Below are 19592 nucleotides of genomic sequence, written 5' to 3'. Positions count from 1 at the left end.
TTTCACCTTGAAAGGGGAAATTTGAAGTGGTTCAGGCATCAAGTCCGGATGCCTTCTCTGTGCCTGGAAAGTAGGGCTTGGGAAAGGGGCGTCTGGGATACCATACTTGGACCACATAAGTGGAGGACAATAGATGGATACACATAACTCAGATTTTATTGTTTTCTAATGTTGTTTTTGCATGTGTAATGTGACTCTACGAGTTCAATCATGCCTAAGATAGAAGTCAAACTAGTTTAACTAGCTCAAGTTGGGTGATACTGATAACCTTGAGATTGCAGAATCCTTGACACGCTCAAGTCGGCAATGTGGGAAAATTTTCATCAGCCCCCAACTGTGGCTCAAAAACCAAGAGCTGAATGAAACTGTGCATTTGGAAATCCATAATAATTTTTCCATTCTGCTTTAATAAGGCAGACTAATGGCTTATTGGAGAAAGAGGCTAGATATGTGTCATACGACTGGTACGTTCTGAATTTTTTATGGGGATCTCGTTTTTCAGCTCATTACATTAATATCCTTCAGGTAAATTTTTTATTGCACAAAGATGCATTTAAATGATATGCCATTATGTAAAAATGTAAAAAGTAATGCAGTGTTAATTTTGGCAGCTATTTTTGATTTAGTCTTAGTCTTAGTCTTTTGACGAAAATGCATATTAGTTTTAGTCACATTTAGTCATTTTTATTCTTCTTAGTTTTAGTCGACGAAAACGATTTACATTTTAGTCTAGTCTTAGTCGACGAAAAACTAATTACATTTTAGTCTAGTTTTAGTCACATTTAGTAGCCACATTAAACTCCTTTTCTTCCCTTCTCAGGCCCAGGGACCCTGTGTTGTGTCTAAAACTGCATAATAGTCTAGCTTGCAGTACTTAGGTTGTCCATTAGATATCCCTACCAGCATAGGTCTATAGCAGGGGTCGGCTACCTTTACTTACTTATTTTTCCCCCTCTTTCCCCAAATAAAATGTGTCTGGAGCCGTAAAACATATTTGATAACAAAGCTAATAAAGTTTAATATAAAGTTGTACCATACTAAACTATAGTTTGTTGCATTTACGAAATTATAGAACGACAATAAAGAAAACTCTTGACATTTTATTGCTATTTGTACCTGTTACAACAAAGGAAAACAACGAACACTTATGAAGAGAAGAAAATACACAGTCAAGTGTGACCTACTTTGAAATAAATTAAACACAGAACTTTGTAGGGCTATTTGAGTCCTCACAATATTTGTGAGAAATGTATGAAATAAGAAGTACCCTATTTTTGAAATAAATAAAAACATATAGCTGCAGCCTAATAGCTTAAAAATATATATTTAGTTTTAAAAGTGAAAACAAAAAGTGAGAGCAGGTCAGGCTGGAGGCGGACACAGAAACTGAAGCTCGGTACAAACCACCTGCAGCGTCTGCTCTGATCAAGAAGCTGCTGCGCTGATCTCTGAGCAGCTGAGACCAGAGAAACTCTGTGTTTTCACTGTTTCCACGTGAACGAGCTCTGATCTTGTGTCTCTGAGCGAGTGAGCGGGGCGGGGGGCGGAGCCTCTGGACCGGTGCGCTATCTGGGGCACACACACACACACACACACACACACACACAGACACACACACTCGCCCGCTCCTGATACTTCATGACGGCCTGATACGATGATGTTTTAAAAAATTATTGTGACTTAGTCAACCACCAACATTTTCGTCTCGTCTCGTCTCGTCAACGAAAGTTAAAATAGATTTAGTCATAGTTTTTATTTTCAAAGATCCGTTTTCGTTACGTCTTCGTCTCGTCTTCGTCATGGAAAAAAGATCGTTAACGAATAGTTTTCCTCATAATTTTCGTCAACGAAATTAACACTGAACATGCAACAAAAATGCAAATAAAATAACAAATAAAAATGTGGTGTTACAGCCTAACAGTGAAAATACATTTACTGATGCTGAACAACTGAATAAAATAATTGGATATATACATTGTTATTAAATAAAAATAAATATCAACATGTGTTGTTTTTACTAGTGTGTAATCATCTAAATTGTACCAATTGTTGTTTTCTTTACCCAAGAATGGACCATTTATATTTTAATACTTAAATACATCGGGAGCAGGTTCTCTCTACTGAAGACACCATTTTTTACAGTAGTAAAAACTGGACAAACTAAACACTTTTTGAGTTTTATGACAAAATAGTGTTACCACAGGTTGTCTTTCATGTTTTGAAGGGGAGGGTGAGGTGAGGGGTGTTCAGCTGCAACATGACACTTTACCACTAGATGTCACTAAATTCTACACACTGAACCTTTAAAAGTCAAAGTTAAAATCAGATAATACTCGTGCACTGGGTTGGGTACCACAGATATATGACATTTATCTTAGAAAAATGATGTGTAAGATGTATAAAATTATGTTTAAATTGATTCAGAGCACTAATTTCAGACGAATTTGAGATGAACATGTCAATGAAAAGAAATAAAGCAGAAAACAGTGAAAGGGCATTTTAATTTATGTAATTGATCAAGTCTGATTAGTTTTTATTTATCAATTATTACTTATTTTTTATCCCACAGTTTCATTCCCAAGCTGAGAATTGATGCGTCTGTCCATTCATCCATCAATCTATTTTCTTCCTCTCACAAGGGCCAGGTCATGGCAGCAGACTAAGCAGTATTCCAGATGTCCCTTTCCCAAACAAACTTTTTCAGGTCCTCGTAGGGAATCCTGAGGCGTATTTATTATCCCTCCAGTGAGTTCCCAAGTGGGGTACCTGGTTTCTATTTGGCTGTACTCCAAGTTGCCCTGACACTTTTATGGAGGAAACTAATTTCCACTGCTTGTGTTAAGGATCTTATTATTTTGATCAGTTTCAAAAGCTCATGACCATAAGTGAGAGCTGGAACGTAGGTTTCCTACTAAATTGAAAACTTTTGCTTTCTGGCTAAGCTCCCTATTGCCACTAGTGGGAAAGTACAATGTCTGCTGATGGTTCACTCAGTTGCCTGTCTATCTCCCATTTCACCCTCCCCTGACTCGTTGACAAGACCTAGAGATTCCTTCTCACTTGGGGCACAATCCATCATTTTCCAGCAGAAAACCATTGCCTCAGACTAGGGGGTTCGGACTCTCATATCACTACACTTGGCTGAAAACCTAAAGTTCACGCTTTGATCAAGCCAACAAAACCACCAAATAATCTGCATTGAGCAGTGATGTAATTCAGAGGTTCCTCAAAACTTTGTGTCACGTAGCATGACATCAACAGTGGGTCCAAGTACTTTGCACATCTTAATGGGACAGAGCTTCATACATAATGGCAGATAAGTTGAGACCAGACACCATGCTAACTCTGCATTAAAACAGTCTGTATGAGTGTTTAAGGAGTAGGCTGCTGTGTTTGATAACCATTATGAGTAGTCGCAGGACTAGACAGGTTGGGTCAAGTCCAGTTTTGAATGAGAGATAATAGCAGGTAACAGGCTAATAGAATTTGTGGTCGACTGCTCGAAATGTACAAGGAAAATATCTAAAATGGACAAGTGTGATATTTAGCATTAGATGTAGTGCAAGGGACATACTTACATTAGCTACCCTTTCCAGATTGGCAATATCGATGGCACCATCAGATGTAGCTGCCTCTTGATTAATCCTCATGGCTTGGAGGACGTCTTTTAGCACACCCTCAAGATCTTGTTTCACTTTTGAGAGTTCTTCCACTATAAGTGTGTACATGAATGAACAATATCAGCCACACTGTGGCCACTAGGGTATTTAATCTACCGACACATTTTTACTTAGAAAAAATATACCCTCGAAACATATTCAAGGGTAATGTTATTACACAGACACAGTCATTGACCTGACTGAATTTTCCAAATAACTTTTTCAATTTCAGATGCATAGCAGGCCTGTACTTACATTTGACCTGAAACTGAGACTTATTGACTCCCAGCTCTTGTTCCTTTTTGCTCAGTTCTTTTTCTAGGTACTCATTCTGCAAACAAAAGTGAAAGCATTAAAAATGTTAAAATTGTGATGCTCAAACATTTAAAGATCTGTTCACAAGTGTATTTTGAGGGTAAAAACTTGTTTAAGTAATAGTAAACTCTAAAGTAGCTGATTTAGTATCTGATTAATTGATTCTCAAATTGCATGTCAGTTTGTTTATTAAAACTGAGATGCTATATGCTATATCTTTTAATAAATGTCTGAGAAGCTCCCTGTTTTTTAAACCCTTAAATGTATGCAACACAGGACACTCTACTGTTTTCCTTCAAATATCAGTGAGTTGAATGTGGGCCTCAATAGTATACATTATGTAATGTACAATCCGTTCTACAAAAATCGATGTCATATTGATCACTATAAGCGGTTAATAACTATAACCAAATTGCGTAGCTTCTGTACGATAGTCCCAGAACTTGAGGGAAAGGTAACAGTGGTTTTTAAGATAATGGTGACATCACATTGTGCACTGACACAATGATTCGGTTTTGCTTAAACATTGATTTGCTTGAGATGACGCCACAGCATCAACACTGATCACCACATAATGATCAGTACTTTAATACTAAAATCTTTCTTCCCAGCTGCACTTTCATAACTCAGCTAGCTTTCTTCTATTCTCTATCGCGTTAACACACATGCTATCAAACACACAAACAGTGTCATCGAACACATCTGTAAACTCAGACACAGACAGACAGATGCAGTAAGAATTGGTAAAAACTGTGAAAAAATAAAAACGGTCCAAACATTTATGAAAAGACCCGAAAAGAACACTGCAAGTGTATTACTTGATCAATCTACAGGGTTCATACATTTTGACAACTGGATTTCCATGACTTTTCCATGAATTTTCAATAACCAAATTTCCATGACCAAACATTTTGTGAAATCTCTGTGTATACATGAAAAAGTGACAAAATTTAGTATTTAAGCTAACCATGAGAATTTCAAAGCATGCAGTATACCTTAAATTACACAAATGAATGAGACAATAGTTTGATTGAGGTCTTTTGTAACCGATGGCATGTACTTTTCCATTTGTAGCAAAGCATGGTTAAATCTACACTTCCCTGGCATAGTGCATTATCCCGCCTGCTTCCCCACCGAACTTTTCAATTAGTATGAGAGAGTATGCCTGCTTATATTATGAGCGTATTTCTTTTAAAAGTATATGAATTATTTAAAACATAGCGTAAATGAACGACATGAAAATAAGAATATAAAAAATGTCCCCAAATTGGTTAGGTATGTACAATACTTCGGACACTTCTAGGCACTTATCATTGAGGCACAATGCCTAGAAATATCCCACTCTTGTGGTTAGGGATATGCAATACTTGGGACACTTGTAGGAACTTATCATTATAGCAAAATGCCTTGAATTGTCCCACACTTGTCTTTAGGGATCTACTATACGTGGGACACTTATAGCACTTAACATTATAGCAAAAATAATCAGAATGAGCCAGATACTTCTAAGCACTTAACATTAAGGCAAAATGCCTAGAAATGTCCCACACTTTTGGTTAGGCAAATACAAAAAATGGGATACCTCTAGGCACTTAACATTAAAGAAAAATGCCTATAAATGTCCCACACTAGTTGTTACGGAAGTGCAATACTTGGGACACTTCTAGGCTCTTATCATTGAGGCTAAATGTCTAGAAATGTCCCGACCAATCAGAATGAGCTGGACACTTCTAGACACTTAACATTAAAGCAAAATGTCTAGAAATGTCCCACACTAGTGGTTAAGGAAGTGCAATACTTGGGACACTTGTAGGCACTTAACATTATAGCAAAAATGCCTAGAAATGTCCAGAACAAATAGAATGAGCCGGACACTTCTAGGCAATTACCATTGAGGCAAAAGGCCTAAAAATGTCCCACTATTGGTGTTAGGGAAGTAGGGGGGAAGGGAAGTACAATACAATTTTGTTTTAATGTAAAGTCACCTACAATTGTCCCACGTATTATACTTCTGTAAAACCAAGAGTGGGACACTTGTAGGCACTTAACATTAAAGCAAAATGCCTAGAAATGTCCCGACCAATCAGAATGAGCCGGACACTTCTAGGCACTTATCATTGAGGCAAAATGCCTAGAAATGTCCCACTCTTGGTGTAAGGGAAGTACAATACGTGGGACACTTCTAGGCACTTATCATAGTACAGGGTTCATACACAATTTTCAAGCACTTTTCCCAGGCCTGGAAATAAACATTTAACAATTCCATGACTATGCACGTGTGTGTGCTTGGAGTCAGGAGCTTACCTTGCGTCTGATCTCTTCATTTGTGTGGGAGCTGCTTTGCAGTGCGCTTCTGCTAGGTCTGATGTCTTCCTCCAGAAGTGAATTTGATGATGCGATCCCTGCAGAAACAAGGGATTGTGACTAACATATAAGAAGCAGGAAAATATTAAGATGGACTAATATTATGTCTGTTTAACCCTTCTAAAACAACTAGAAGGGCCCTCAGCAAAGTATGCTGCAAAAATACCATATGACCCAAGGTTCTTCATATGAAGCCATATATAAATACACTAGATCTAGATTTTTATTCAGATCTGCATCAAATAGAATTTTTCATCTAGATGTAGGAATTATCTCTGAGTAATCAAGAAAAAAGTTGAAAAATTCTCTATTACGCAATGTTAACAAAAGTGATTAAGTGATCTCACAAAGTAAACTCAAATAAAACTATTGATAGTAGAAATCTTGAACTCTTTTTGTATTTTAGGGTAAAATTAAAGCAATGTTCCATGCTCTGGGCATCACCTCCATCCTTCACCATGCGTCTAACTTGTTTCTTGAGTTCCAGTCTTTCCTCTTCAAGCCGTTCAATCTAGAGGTAAAAAAGATCAAATAGTTATATGAGAAGACCTAAGAAATTACTAAATACTGTGGTTTTCTATTAACTGTAGTTCCAACTTACCTCTTTGGTGAGGACTTGGTTTTCTGCTTTGTACTGTCGTCGCCTGAGATCTTTGGCTCTCCTGAATTCTGTCAGATCCACTTCCTGCATTGGTCCCAGACCTTTGGAGTTATGAAAAAGACACAAGTAAACTAAAGAACTATGTACTTCACTAATCTAGGTCAATCAGTGTTCTATAAATAGATAGAAAGATGCGAACAGGAATAAAAAGAAACAAAATCTCACCAAGTCTCTCTCTGAGATCCTCATTTTCATCAATGAGGTCATTGATTCTCATTTCAAGCTGGTTGATCTCTTTGGTCATGGCTTCTGCGTCACAATCTCTCACTTTAATTTGATTCTTACACTCTTTGATCTCCGCAATGGCAGATTCCAGGCCATAAGTACCCTGTAATACAGATATGGAGCTGTGGTTACTCGTCCTTCAAAAGGCATGCTTGGCCTTACTTCCTTTATTTCCTTGTTTACCGACTCATACGCTTTTTGGTAATGTCATTGGACATGGTGAAAGACTCACACTAAGCTTGTAGACCCAAAAAGCATGTTGATCACACCATGGTCACATAGTGATTTAAATGTTAAAAGTGAGAATGGACAAGGGGGGAAAAATATAAACTTTGCTTCTGGGAATTTTAGTATTAAGTAATTTGATTTGGACTAAAACAATCTTTGATGTAAGCTTAGGGGAAGAATCGGGTATCAATAGACTTACAGACTCATACTGGCTCAATCGGTTTGAGGCCTCAATGAGTGCTTTGTCTTTTTCCTCAGCATGATCTTCTGCCAGCTTTACGGCCAGCTCTGCTTCCACTGCTCTGGTGTGTGCTGCTTCTAGCTTAGACTTCAGATCCTCCATCTTCCTCTGCTGTGTGGTTGAGGGTAAGCCTGGAACAAGAAAAGAAAAAAGAGTCCTTTAACTGAAGACATCATTGACCATCTGGTGATGGCAGAATATTTTCAAATTACCTAATTTATCTGAATTACCTAATTACAAGCATAAGCAATGTTACAGACTCAGGCAAGTTTTAGTGCTGTTAAAAGCTACCTGCTGCAAGTGGAAACGATGCCGATTAACAGTGACACTGAACCAGACAGTGAAGTTGTGGGACCGTAAAACCAAAAGCACAATCTGAAATATTCTAAACTTCTTAGTGGAGGTCAGGCAAAATGCTTAGTTGAGCAATATTATAAATCATAAAGTATCAACAATTTACCTGTTAACATTAAAATGAAAAATATAAATATTTTTTTTTATTAATATATATATATATATATATATATACAAATATTATTAGAAAATATTTAATAAAATGTTCATGAGAATTCCCAAGTTTTGTATAAAACCAAAGATAATGACACAACGACAGCCTTGAACAGAGAAGAGCATTCCATTTGAGAAGCTGAGAACAGAGAATATTTGGCAGTGTTCTTGGCTTATTCAACTGGGCAGCTCAGAATGTGAAGTGGGTCGTTCACTAACCAGGATGTAAGAGGTTTGATTCTAGTCTCCCCCCATTCTGCATGGGCAAGACAATGAGCCCTGACTTGCCCCTTTGTGCTATGAATTATGAGTGCTGTACATAGGTGCACTGTAAAAATGTCTGCATGAATGGGTAAAATAAAGGTGCACTGTAAAGCGCTTTGAATGGTCATGAATACTAGAGTATGCTACTGTAAATACAAACTATATGTTTATCTATTTACAGTTTTTCTCTGTGTGACATAATAACAAATTACCAGAGTTGTTTTTATTTACATTAATAGAACCAGGGGACAGAAAATGAAGTCATCAGGAGTTTAATTCTTGACTTTCAATTATCTCTACAAATTTGTTTGCAGTCCAAAATTGATAAAGGACAGTCAGTAGTCAAATAATGAGTGTTATTATCATTTCAGAGGGAACATTGGCTGACTTCATTACAGTTGTTTTTGGATTAGAATGTTTTCCGGGCTGGAATATTAAGCAGGTATCAACCCACCTCTGTCTCTCTTTGTGGACGTCTTCAGGTCTTCAATGAGCAGGGTATGCTTCTCCATGTCCCCTGTGTACTGCTCCACCTGCTTACTCAGCATCTTGATTTGGTTATCTCGCTCTTGAACAGCCTTTAGGGCAACAATTTAAAATCATGAGACTTTATGTGCAAGACTGAGCGTGGCCGTGTCACACTGAATTATTGGCACTTTCATCATTAAGGACATTTATGAAATGGAAAAAGGGGTGAGGCTGGAGATAAGAGGCGCATGACAAATTAAACTTACAGCACAGAGTTCATATATGACCTGGCCCAGGGCAGCAGAAGGAAAGATAGGTTCATAAAATATAACAAGGCACAAAGAGAAATCAAAGAGTAGGAAAAAAAGACAGAGATGGAAGAACATAACATTACAATTACCACAGAGTCAGTATTCCCCTGCACTCTCATGTCCTGCAGCTTTTCTTTTTATGTTCAACTGTGTCTTTAAAACCACTTCCTAAGATGAGGCCAAGAAATAGGTCAAGTGATTTGGCAGAGGGACCTTGGTGGAGAGATTAATAGTGATAGATGGGCAGTAATTGTGGCTGATTGTGGTAAATATGTGAGAGAGGCAAGGGGAAAACTTACACAATATAAGGTATTACATAAATTCTATTTCACACCATCAAGACTGTATAGGATGAAACTATTGGGTGATGATCTGTGCTGGAAATGCAAGGAGGAAACTGGTACTGTCCTTCACTGTATGTGGGAATGCGTCTTGATTAGACCTTTCTGGACTCAGATTCTAAATATTTTAAGTAACTGGCTTGGAACAGAGATTCCCCTAAGTCCCGAGCTCTGTTTACTGGGGGACAAGTCTCAATTACCCAACATAACCAAATGTAATTTATCTGTAATTTCGGTGGGTACAACAACAGCTTGCCGAGTTATCTTAAGACATTGGAAGGCGCCAGAAATTCCACAGGTGAAAGAATGGGTATGTGCAATGACTGAAACTGCATCCTATGAATGTATGCTTAGTAGATTGAGTGATGACAGGGAGGAGGGGGTGACTCCTTGGGACAGGTTTTGGAATTACATAAAGGTAAATAATGATCCCCACTAGGACCCTGGTTTTGTTGTTTTGCTGTGTTGTTCCTGTATAAAGAAACATGTTTAATTTGCCATGTACCATGCCTGTGAAAAGTTCAATAAAAACTTAAGTTAAAAAAAAAAAGAAATAGGTCAAGTAACTGTTTTTTTTTTACCCATAGACATGGTTGGTATGTTTTATGTCAGCCCTTCAAGATTACCAGGATATGTACAATCCATATACAGTATATATGTATACACTCTATAAAGACTTCTACATCATAAACTATCTATCTAAAAAATAATATATATATATATCTTTATAAAATATTTATAAATCTATCTTTATAGAAAATAATAATATATCAAATAAAAAACAAACGTGTATATATATAAACCTATATGTATGTATGCACTTATGTAGGGAGAAAGAAAGGGGAGAGAGGTAGAAAGAGAGAGAGCAAGAGATACAAACAAACCAGACCTGCTGCAGGGCTATAATGTTGCTTTTGTCCATGTCCAGTTGGGCTGAATGCAGCTTTTCCCTGAGATCACGGATCATCTGCTGGTACGCGAGAATTTCTTCATCCTTCCCAGAGAGCACCCTCTGAGGAAGAGATCAACAGAATTGAAGGTCAACAAAAGAGCCAAACTCAATTGTGACAGTTCAAGGGCCTCATTTATAACTGTTAAGTATGCACAAAACGGGCCTGAAAGATGTATACGCCACTTCTCATGCAAATGTGGGATTTATCAAATATAAAATTTGAGCATTTCAGAGCCAAGTCATTAAAAGTTTTTAATAATATCTTCTAACACTGTGCATGTATCATTACGGATGAGTGTTTGTTAAGTTTATGCAGTGAACGTGACTGTGCCATAAGGTCCACAGAGTGCACAGAGCATACTCATAAAAATAAAGAACTAAAGAAAAAAAACTATTCACTTTCAAACTTCTATTTAAAAAAAATCATACCCCAGAGTGGAGGTTAGGATTAACTGATGTGTGAGGTAATCGGTCCGATTTCTCTAAATATATAAATACTGCGGTGACACTGCGCGATGGATGAACGCACATGGAAGAAGGAGGAGGAAACCAGGGTTCAATGACTTATGCTGATAAAGGATCTATAGATATATGATCTTGGATCTTTGTGCTGAGCTGAGTCCAGTATTAGATCGACCGACGGAACCCGAATCATCCCAGTACAAACACAAGCATATAAATAAAATTCTGTTAAATTGCATAGATTGAGGACATCACAGCTATCTCTGAATTTAATAATCCTTCAGTTTTGGATGAGCAAATATGAACAGGCGATACAACAAGTTCCATCACATTCTGACAGTGTGAAGCGATAATTTTTTTGCCTCCACCTTTGAATCAGATATTTTTTTATTTCAGGCTACATTCTTTCTATCGCACTCTCACTCACTGTATTAACAGCAGTAGCAGCAGCAGTTTATTTTCTTTAATAATTAAGTGCACACTTCAATGAGTCATAATTGCAGCAATAATACACCCCTAGAACTAAATTGAGGATTTAAACTCTGATGTTTTGGCAGACTGATCTAATAAGATTTTTTTTTTAAATTGTGGCCTTGTTTGAAAGAAAACAAAACTCAGAGACGTGGTCCAGGACTTTGTAGATCAGGGGCATTTTTCACCGAGGCAGTTCAACTTTGGGTTAGGGTTGTCACGTCACAGCTCTCTGTGTCAGCACACACGCGCACATGCGAGAGATAGAAGATAACGGGCAGGTAAGGATTCAATGAATGAATGGATGTACAGTGCCTTGCATAAGTATTCACCCCCTTTGGACTTTTCTACATTTTGTCATGGTATAACCACAGATTAAAATTTATTTCATCGTGAGTTTATGTAATGGACCAACACAAAATAGTGCATCATTTGGAAGTGGCGGGAAATATTACATGGATTTCACAATTATTTACAAATAAAAATCTGAAAAGTGTTGAGTGCATATGTATTCACCCCCTTTACTGTGAAACCCCTAACAAAGATCTGGTGCGACCAATTGCATTCACAAGTCACATTTGCAAGTCACATAATTAGTAAATAGGGTCCACCTGTTTGCAATTTAATCTCAGTATAAATACACCTGTTCTGTGACGGACTCAGAGTTTGTTGGAGATCATTACTGAACAAACAGCATCATGAAGACCAAGGAGCTCACCAAACAGGTCAGGGATAAAGTTGTGGAGAAATATGAAGCAGGGTTAGGTTATAAAAAAATATCCAGAGCTTTGAACATCTCTCTGAGCACCATAAAATCCATCATAAGAAAATGGAAAGAATATGGCACAACCGCAAACCTACCAAGAGGAGGCCGTCCACCCAAACTGAAGAGTCGGACAAGGAGAAAATTAATCAGAGAAGCAACCAGGAGGCCCATGGTTACTCTGGAGGAGTTGCAGAGATCCACAGCTGAGGTGGGAGAATCTGTCCACAGGACAACTATTAGTCGTCTACTCCACAAATCTGGCCTTTATGGAAGAGTGGCAAGAAGAAAGCCATTGTTGAAAGGGATCCATAAAAAATCCCGTTTGGAGTTTGCCAGAAGCCATGTGGGAGACACAGCAAACATGTGGAAGAAGGTGCTCTGGTCAGATGAGACCAAAATTGAACTTTTTGGCCTCAATGCAAAACGCTATGTGTGGCGAAAACCCAACACTGCCCATCCCCCTGAGCACACCATCCCAACAGTGAAACATGGTGGTGGTAGCATCATGCTGTGGGGATGCTTCTCTTCAGCAGGTACAGGGAAACTGGTCAGAATAGAGGGAAAGATGGATGGAGCCAAATACAGGGAAATCCTTGAAGAAAATCTGATGCAGTCTGCAAAAGACTTGAGACTGGGGCGGAGGTTCATCTTCCAGCAGGACAATGACCCTAAACATACAGCCAGAGCTACAAAGGAATGGTTTGGATTAAAGAATGTTAATGTCTTAAAATGGCCCAGTCAAAGCCCAGACCTCAATCCAATAGAGAATCTATGGCAAGACTTGAAGATTGCGATTCACAGACGGTCTCCATCCAATCTGAATGAGCTTCATCTTTTTTGCCAAGAAGAATGGACAAACCTTTCCATCTCTACATGTGCAAAGCTGGTAGAGACATACCCCAAAAGACTTGCAGCTGTAATTGCAGCGAAAGGGGGTTCTACCAAGTATTGACACAGGGGGGTGAATACTTATGCACCCAACAGATGTCAACTTTTTTGATCTCATTATTGTTTGTGTCACAATAAAATTTATTTTGCACCGCCAAAGTACTATGCATGTTTTGTTGATCAAACGGGAAAAAGTTTATTTAAGTCTATTTGAATTCCAGTTAGTAACAGTACATAATGGGAAAAAGTCCAAGGGGGGTGAATACTTATGCAAGGCACTGTATATAACTCAATAGAAAATATCATGAGTGCCAGTTCGTGGGTTCACTTATAGAGTTGAACGGTCAAGACATCAACAGTCATGTATATGGTGATGCAATGTTGTGGCTCTACAGTGGCTCTAGTCCATGGAAAAACAAACTGGTTCTTAAAAGGTTTGCAGGTTGAACCAGCATTAGCACTCGGTTCAGATTAGTAAAAAGGGATATGTGTGACAGTGGGGTTTGAACGGATAAAGCAAAGGATACACACAGAGATGGAAAAGAACAAAGTGTCCTCTCCCCTTTCTTACTATCCAAAGTAGTATCTTTCTGGTTTACACCGTGACTGCATGGACACAATTGCAACCAGTGTTTGCTCACTCTGAAGCTGTATACACAATGTATTGGCCTTAGGGGACTTCACTCACTAGGGAAAAACCATCACCAAGATAGTTCCTTAAGCTTCAGAAAATCCCATCCCAGTGAGGTTTGTTACACAGGAACTAAATTAAGACCCTGATGTCCTGGTTGAAAAGCATAAAATGTGGATTAAAAGATCTCTGGGTTTCTTTCATGAGTTCCGGCCTTCCTGCCTTTTAATATACTCAGCTCCTCTGCTATAACATGTATGTTTTACGTACACCTGGCTTAAAGTGATTGTTTTTTCTATAATATTGTAAGGGCCCTACAGTGCGCTGCGATAATGTATGTTGTGATCTGGTTCTACATAAGTAAAAGTGAATTGAATTACAAAAACTCCCAACGTTATTGGGAGTTGTAGACATTTCTTAATGACACCCACCTTCCACTCTTCCACTTTGGCATTAACTGCAGCCATAATTGGGTCATCCTCCTCAGTCATGGCATGGATCTTATCTGTTAACTCCCTGACCTGCATAGGAAACACACACACACACACACACACACACACACACACACACACACACACACACACACACACACACACACACACACACACACACACACACACACACACACACACACACACACACACACACACACACACACACACACACACACACACACACACACACACACACACACACACACACACACACACACACACACACAGATTTAGGGTGGTCACCTTTTACAGAACAAAAAGTAATTTATTGAAAAGGGTCTTTACCTGAAGCTTTGCATGATCCCTCTCTATCCTGAGCTGGTCCACGATGGAGTCGGTCTGCTGCACAACAATCTTCATCTTGTTGTACTCGTCTGTCATCGTCTCCATCTCCCTCACCGACTCTTCCAGACTTTTCTGCATTTGCTCATTCTGTGTCTTGAGGTACACGTTTTCATCCTCTACCCGCTAATGGACACAAAGAATAAGATCCGGGATAACTTGATTTGTAGATGCATAACTTTGCAAACTGCAAATCAGTCGCACAAAGAGCATGTCTTGGAAACAGATGAAAGCCAAATAGACAGGAAAAAATATTATTAAAATGTATTATTATTCATTGATTTATTATTCAAATAAAAAAAAACTATCTTGCATGTTTTGGGATTCTACAAAGACTCGAGAATAGCAATATTAAAAGACCTGAATCATCCAACAGTGGTTATACTAGAAAAATGTATATCCAAGTACCTGAAGGTCTTCTAAGCACTGGTAGAGCTGGCGATTGGCAGAGGTGAGCTTTCTCTGAGTCTCAGCGCTCTCATCTCTGGAAGGGACAGACTCTTTCTGCTCCAGCTCTCCACGATAGAAGTCCACATCCTGGTGGAGCTGCTCGTTCTGTGTGGTGGTAAAGTAAGGACACGATTACTCTCAGACACGAAACTGGATCCAATGCCACTGTGGTCGTACAGTAATCTAGACATACTATGATTTAGATATTGGTGAATTCTAAATTTATGCAAGAAAATGCTCAATTCTGAATTACCCTCCGCCTCCTTCACTGGTTACCAGTGGCTGCTCGCATCCATTTAAAAACATTAGTACTTGCATAGCGTGCTGTGAACGGATCAGGTCCAGTTTACATCCAGGACTTGGTCAAAAGTTACACCCCAGCCCGTTCACTCTGCATCTGCCAATCGGCTTGTTGCTTCATCACTGCGAGCTAATCACGACTGTTTGCTGTCCTGGCTCCTAAATGGTGGAATGAGCTCCCCATGGACATCTGGACAGCCGGAAGCTTACACATCTTCCGCCACAAACTAAAAACACACATCTTCCGACTATAACTTGATTACAATTTTAAATCTAACAATTATGTAGCACTTAAATGGCACTTACTTATAGCACTTTGTAGTTTTGCTTTTTTGAAGAAAAAGCTTTCTTGATTCTTGTCGTTCTGGGTATGTACCCTCATGGTTGAATGCACTTATTGTAAGTCGCTTTGGATAAAAGCGTCAGCTAAATGAAATGTAATGTAGTGTTTGGACCATTCATTTGACAAAAGAAGCAATTTTTTTAATATGCCGTCTTGGCCTCCGTCATCTTGTCAGAAAAGCTATTAGTCTATTAATCAAGGAAACATTAGCCAGACTGAAATATGATAGGAATAATTATTTGTTTCAGCGCTCTATATATTCAATCAATTGGATGCTACACACTTCAATTAATATCTATCATTCAAAACATCTGGTTTTAGATTTAGTGTGTACCTGCCTAAGGATTGCAGATAGAAAAATTAGCTGATAGCTAAATCAGGCCCGTGGCCATGGGATGAGAACAGTGAAATGTCTAACTTGTACAGTATTTGTATTTTTTGACAAACCTTCAACTCTAATTGTTCTATACATTTCAAATGGAATCTCCAACTACCAAATCTACTGTCACTGTAACTGGGGCAAGAGGAAACTACACATAACTACATTCATGTTACTCTTAATAAATGCACACTGGTATAGAATTTTATAAAGCATCTACTGCATCTAAATGAAACGTCTTCTGTTCATACTTACCTCTATGCTTTTAATCTAATCTTATCGCATGCAACACATGTTTCAACCTGTCTGACAGTCTCCCCTGGTCACCTTAAACTCTCCCTGACCTTTTCCAGAGGGCCATCAAATTCTGTGGCTTGTGAATAACTGAAACCAAGTGCTATGTAACGACACCACCTATATGTCTTACCTTCTTCTTAAGCCTTTTAATCTACCCCAATGGAAAAGAAAGAGATGAGAAAAAATGATGGATTTGAGAAGGCATTAACGTGAACAAACAATGTTAGGTAAAGAACGGATAGGTTACACTATGTATTGAATTAGGTAGAGATGATGAATGGAGACATTGTTTCAGAAAGCTTTAAGATGTCTATGATGCAGTGCCAGCAAACATACCTCTCTTTTCAGCTTCCTGGCCTCATCCTCAGCTTCCTCTGCTCGCACGAGCAACTGGAACAAATAAAAAATGGGTAAAAAATACATCAACACAGCAAAAATGTTACCACACTAGATGCATATTTAACGACTGTTGCACCCATTTGAACTGGGATTATTAACCGTACATCATTGGAAACTGACAATAATGAACAATGTCTAACATTATTGCACTTATTAGTCAAATAACTACAATAATAAATATATGAGCCTCTAATTTTATCAAAATCAATATCTTGATGTATTTTTACTTATGTCAAAATGTATACATAAGTAATATAATTATATTCAGTTGATTGTAACCCAATGGCACTATCTCTTTCTGCAAACACCAAAAAAGTCACAACAACAATCTATTTCACAGTTGTAGGTCACCCAAGGACTCAGCAACAAATCCATGGTCTAACACTAAACAAGGGACTTGTGGGTAACATGCCCATACCTCCTCGCTGGTTTTCTTCTCTTTGACCATTTCCTTATTTAGCTGGATCAATTCGTTCTCCTTTTGTGCCAGCTGGGTCTCGAGCTGCCGAATCTCATCTCTCAGAAAGCGGGTGTCTGGCCCGGTGCCGGAGTGCTGAGCCGTATAGACGGATGACAAGACATTATAAATACCCAAACAACCCCCCCAAAGTAACCTCTAAGTCTCACCTCCATCTGTTTACAATGATACCACATGCAAACACTATCATCTGCAATGTATTTAACAATAATTAACTTTTTTCGTTGTAAAGCAAATCATGGAAAGACAAATTCTGATGATATACAAACCTTAATTACCCAGCAGAAACTAGAAGTACTGGCTGTGAGCACACAAGGAATTAGCTATAATCTTCTTATGTGCTGTCTTAGAGTCGCCACAACCAATCCCATTGAGGCCAGGGTTACACAATATGACTGGCTAAAAGATTTGGCACTGTTGCCGGAAGTAAAGCCTCATGAGTTGCGATTACAAATTAATGTGTTCTCTTTTCAAATGTATAATTGGGGTGGCATTGATCCTCAGAGGCTCAATGAGTTACGAAGATTGGGTATCATGCTATATGCAAACATACATTTTACAGTGAAACAAAACCGGCAGGCAGACATACATGTGTGGTGTGTTACCTTGTGCTCTTTTTCCAGCCTGAACACCTTGGCATGGAGTTCATTTACTATAGTACAGAAGTCACAGTCAATGAAGTACATGGTAATGTTTCTTAGCTAAATTAAACATATGTAACATTTTGACTTTCTGTGTGCACTGACCAGTTCTAGCATGTTCTACCCCGGCGTCTTCAAGGAATTTGACAGAAACGGCAAGTTCCCCATTCTTCATCTAACAGGAGTGAGAGAAAGTCACTGGGTCAAACTTATATTATTGCTTCTTGAGACACATACAGATGCAAGGATGGTTGTTGATATACATGGTGTAGATCAGTATATAGCAATAACAAGATTAAACACCTTGAGTATGGCCTGAAACATTTTAAGGAGATGAAGAATGGTCTCAGGACTTTTATTCTTCAGCTGCCAGTCTTGTGTCTGTGAAGAGAAACATTTGTTAGATTTTTTGTTAACTGTGTGATGCACATTATGTGCCCAGGCGAAAACATACATCATTATTCAGGAAAAAGGGAAATATAGATAAAAAAGAAACCAGAGAATCAGCATCAACGATTTAGGGGAAAAGGTAGCAAACTTTTAAGCATTTCAATTAAACAACCATTCCATTCATTATCAGTGCATTGGATCATGTCTGGATAGTCAAATGTAGAGCGCTTAGACCAAAATGTGACAGTGTTTCATGGATTCACTGAAGTTTAGATGACAGACAGCACTCACATTTTTCATCTGCATTAACTTCAAGGCTTTATGCAGATGTAAGGCTGCTGTGTGACACATCCAGGTCAACAGTGACCACAGATGGAGGGGACAGGTCGAAGCAAAACAATCTGATAGATCGATCTTGCAAGGAGGAATGAGATATAACCCCCTGAACAGTGATATAGGGTTGGCAGGAACGTGGTCTTTATTTGAGCAAAAAGTCACAGCATGTTTAAGAAGCATGTGTAGTTGGGGGTTAATCTGAGCAGAAGTGTCATGTGAAATTACAACTTGTGTGGAGTGTGGACTGTTACCATAATGAACATGTCGAAGACCTCGTCCACCTGGTCTTTATCACAGTCAAGGAGGGTCGCGGGGTCAATTCCCGTCACTTTGTCCCACTCAAGAGCAGCTGACATCTTGGCACTAACGTATTTGTAGAGATTTAACCAACAACTTAGCAGACAGCTCGGTGCTAACTACAAGATGTTGCTGTTAGCTGGTTAGCTAGTAAGGGTACATATACCGTCTATGTCTGGGAGCTGAGGCTCCACATAAATGTGGGACGATATTCAACGTTAAACACATTGTTCCAGAAAAATGTCACGAGAAACTCAGCGATAAAGCAACTCCAATCGTTTCCATAAATAACCTAAATAACATGCAAACGTTACAACCGAGCGCCTATTGTACTGTATGCTAGCTCTGTATGATAAGGTTAACATAACACACGGAGGCTTTAGGCTACGAATGGAAAAAGCATTTCCAAAAAACTACTGTAAACATCCATCCCGACACTTCCACGCAGTGAGGGCAAGCTCAGACCGTGGTAGCAGTAGCTCGTACAGGCACTTCCGGTGTCAACAGAAGCTGCCACCGATCCGTAAAAGCAGCTGCCTCTGATGCCACACTGCCTGAGAGCAACTAACGCTGTTTGTGATTGATTCAATATGATATATACTGGTTTATGAAAGTGTATTAGCTATCAGTGGGTTGGACTCCAAATTAATCAAGACAAGGTCCATATCTCTCAGATCCATATGCATGATCTG

The 19592-nt window shown here is 38.7% G+C and overlaps 1 protein-coding gene across 2 annotated transcripts in view; it reads right to left on the bottom strand.

Moving 5' to 3' along the window:
* cep290 (centrosomal protein 290) overlaps positions 1-19468 on the bottom strand; it is a 50676-nt gene extending 31208 nt beyond the window's left edge. The window contains exons 1-18 of one of the 2 annotated variants that reach the window (XM_053427739.1): positions 18855-19468; positions 18181-18258; positions 17983-18052; positions 17842-17888; positions 17177-17311; positions 16696-16749; positions 14999-15145; positions 14534-14716; positions 14186-14275; positions 10474-10596; positions 8919-9042; positions 7652-7824; positions 7165-7327; positions 6940-7040; positions 6783-6849; positions 6279-6376; positions 3915-3990; positions 3579-3712 (exon numbers count right to left, since the gene is read on the bottom strand). In XM_053427739.1, the coding sequence (XP_053283714.1) occupies positions 3579-3712; positions 3915-3990; positions 6279-6376; positions 6783-6849; positions 6940-7040; positions 7165-7327; positions 7652-7824; positions 8919-9042; positions 10474-10596; positions 14186-14275; positions 14534-14716; positions 14999-15145; positions 16696-16749; positions 17177-17311; positions 17842-17888; positions 17983-18052; positions 18181-18258; positions 18855-18959 (1968 nt within the window). In that variant the 5' untranslated portion in view covers positions 18960-19468. The remainder of the gene's footprint in view (positions 1-3578; positions 3713-3914; positions 3991-6278; positions 6377-6782; positions 6850-6939; positions 7041-7164; positions 7328-7651; positions 7825-8918; positions 9043-10473; positions 10597-14185; positions 14276-14533; positions 14717-14998; positions 15146-16695; positions 16750-17176; positions 17312-17841; positions 17889-17982; positions 18053-18180; positions 18259-18854) is intronic. The other variant, XM_053427740.1, reaches the window with a different exon arrangement.
* Between the last annotated feature and the right edge of the window lie 124 nt (positions 19469-19592).

The sequence above is a fragment of the Pleuronectes platessa genome, chromosome 7 (genome assembly GCF_947347685.1).
Source record: "Pleuronectes platessa chromosome 7, fPlePla1.1, whole genome shotgun sequence".
Lineage (NCBI taxonomy): Eukaryota > Metazoa > Chordata > Actinopteri > Pleuronectiformes > Pleuronectidae > Pleuronectes > Pleuronectes platessa.
Note: the sequence above shows the minus strand (reverse complement) of the source record. Positions and strands in the feature narration are given on the sequence as shown.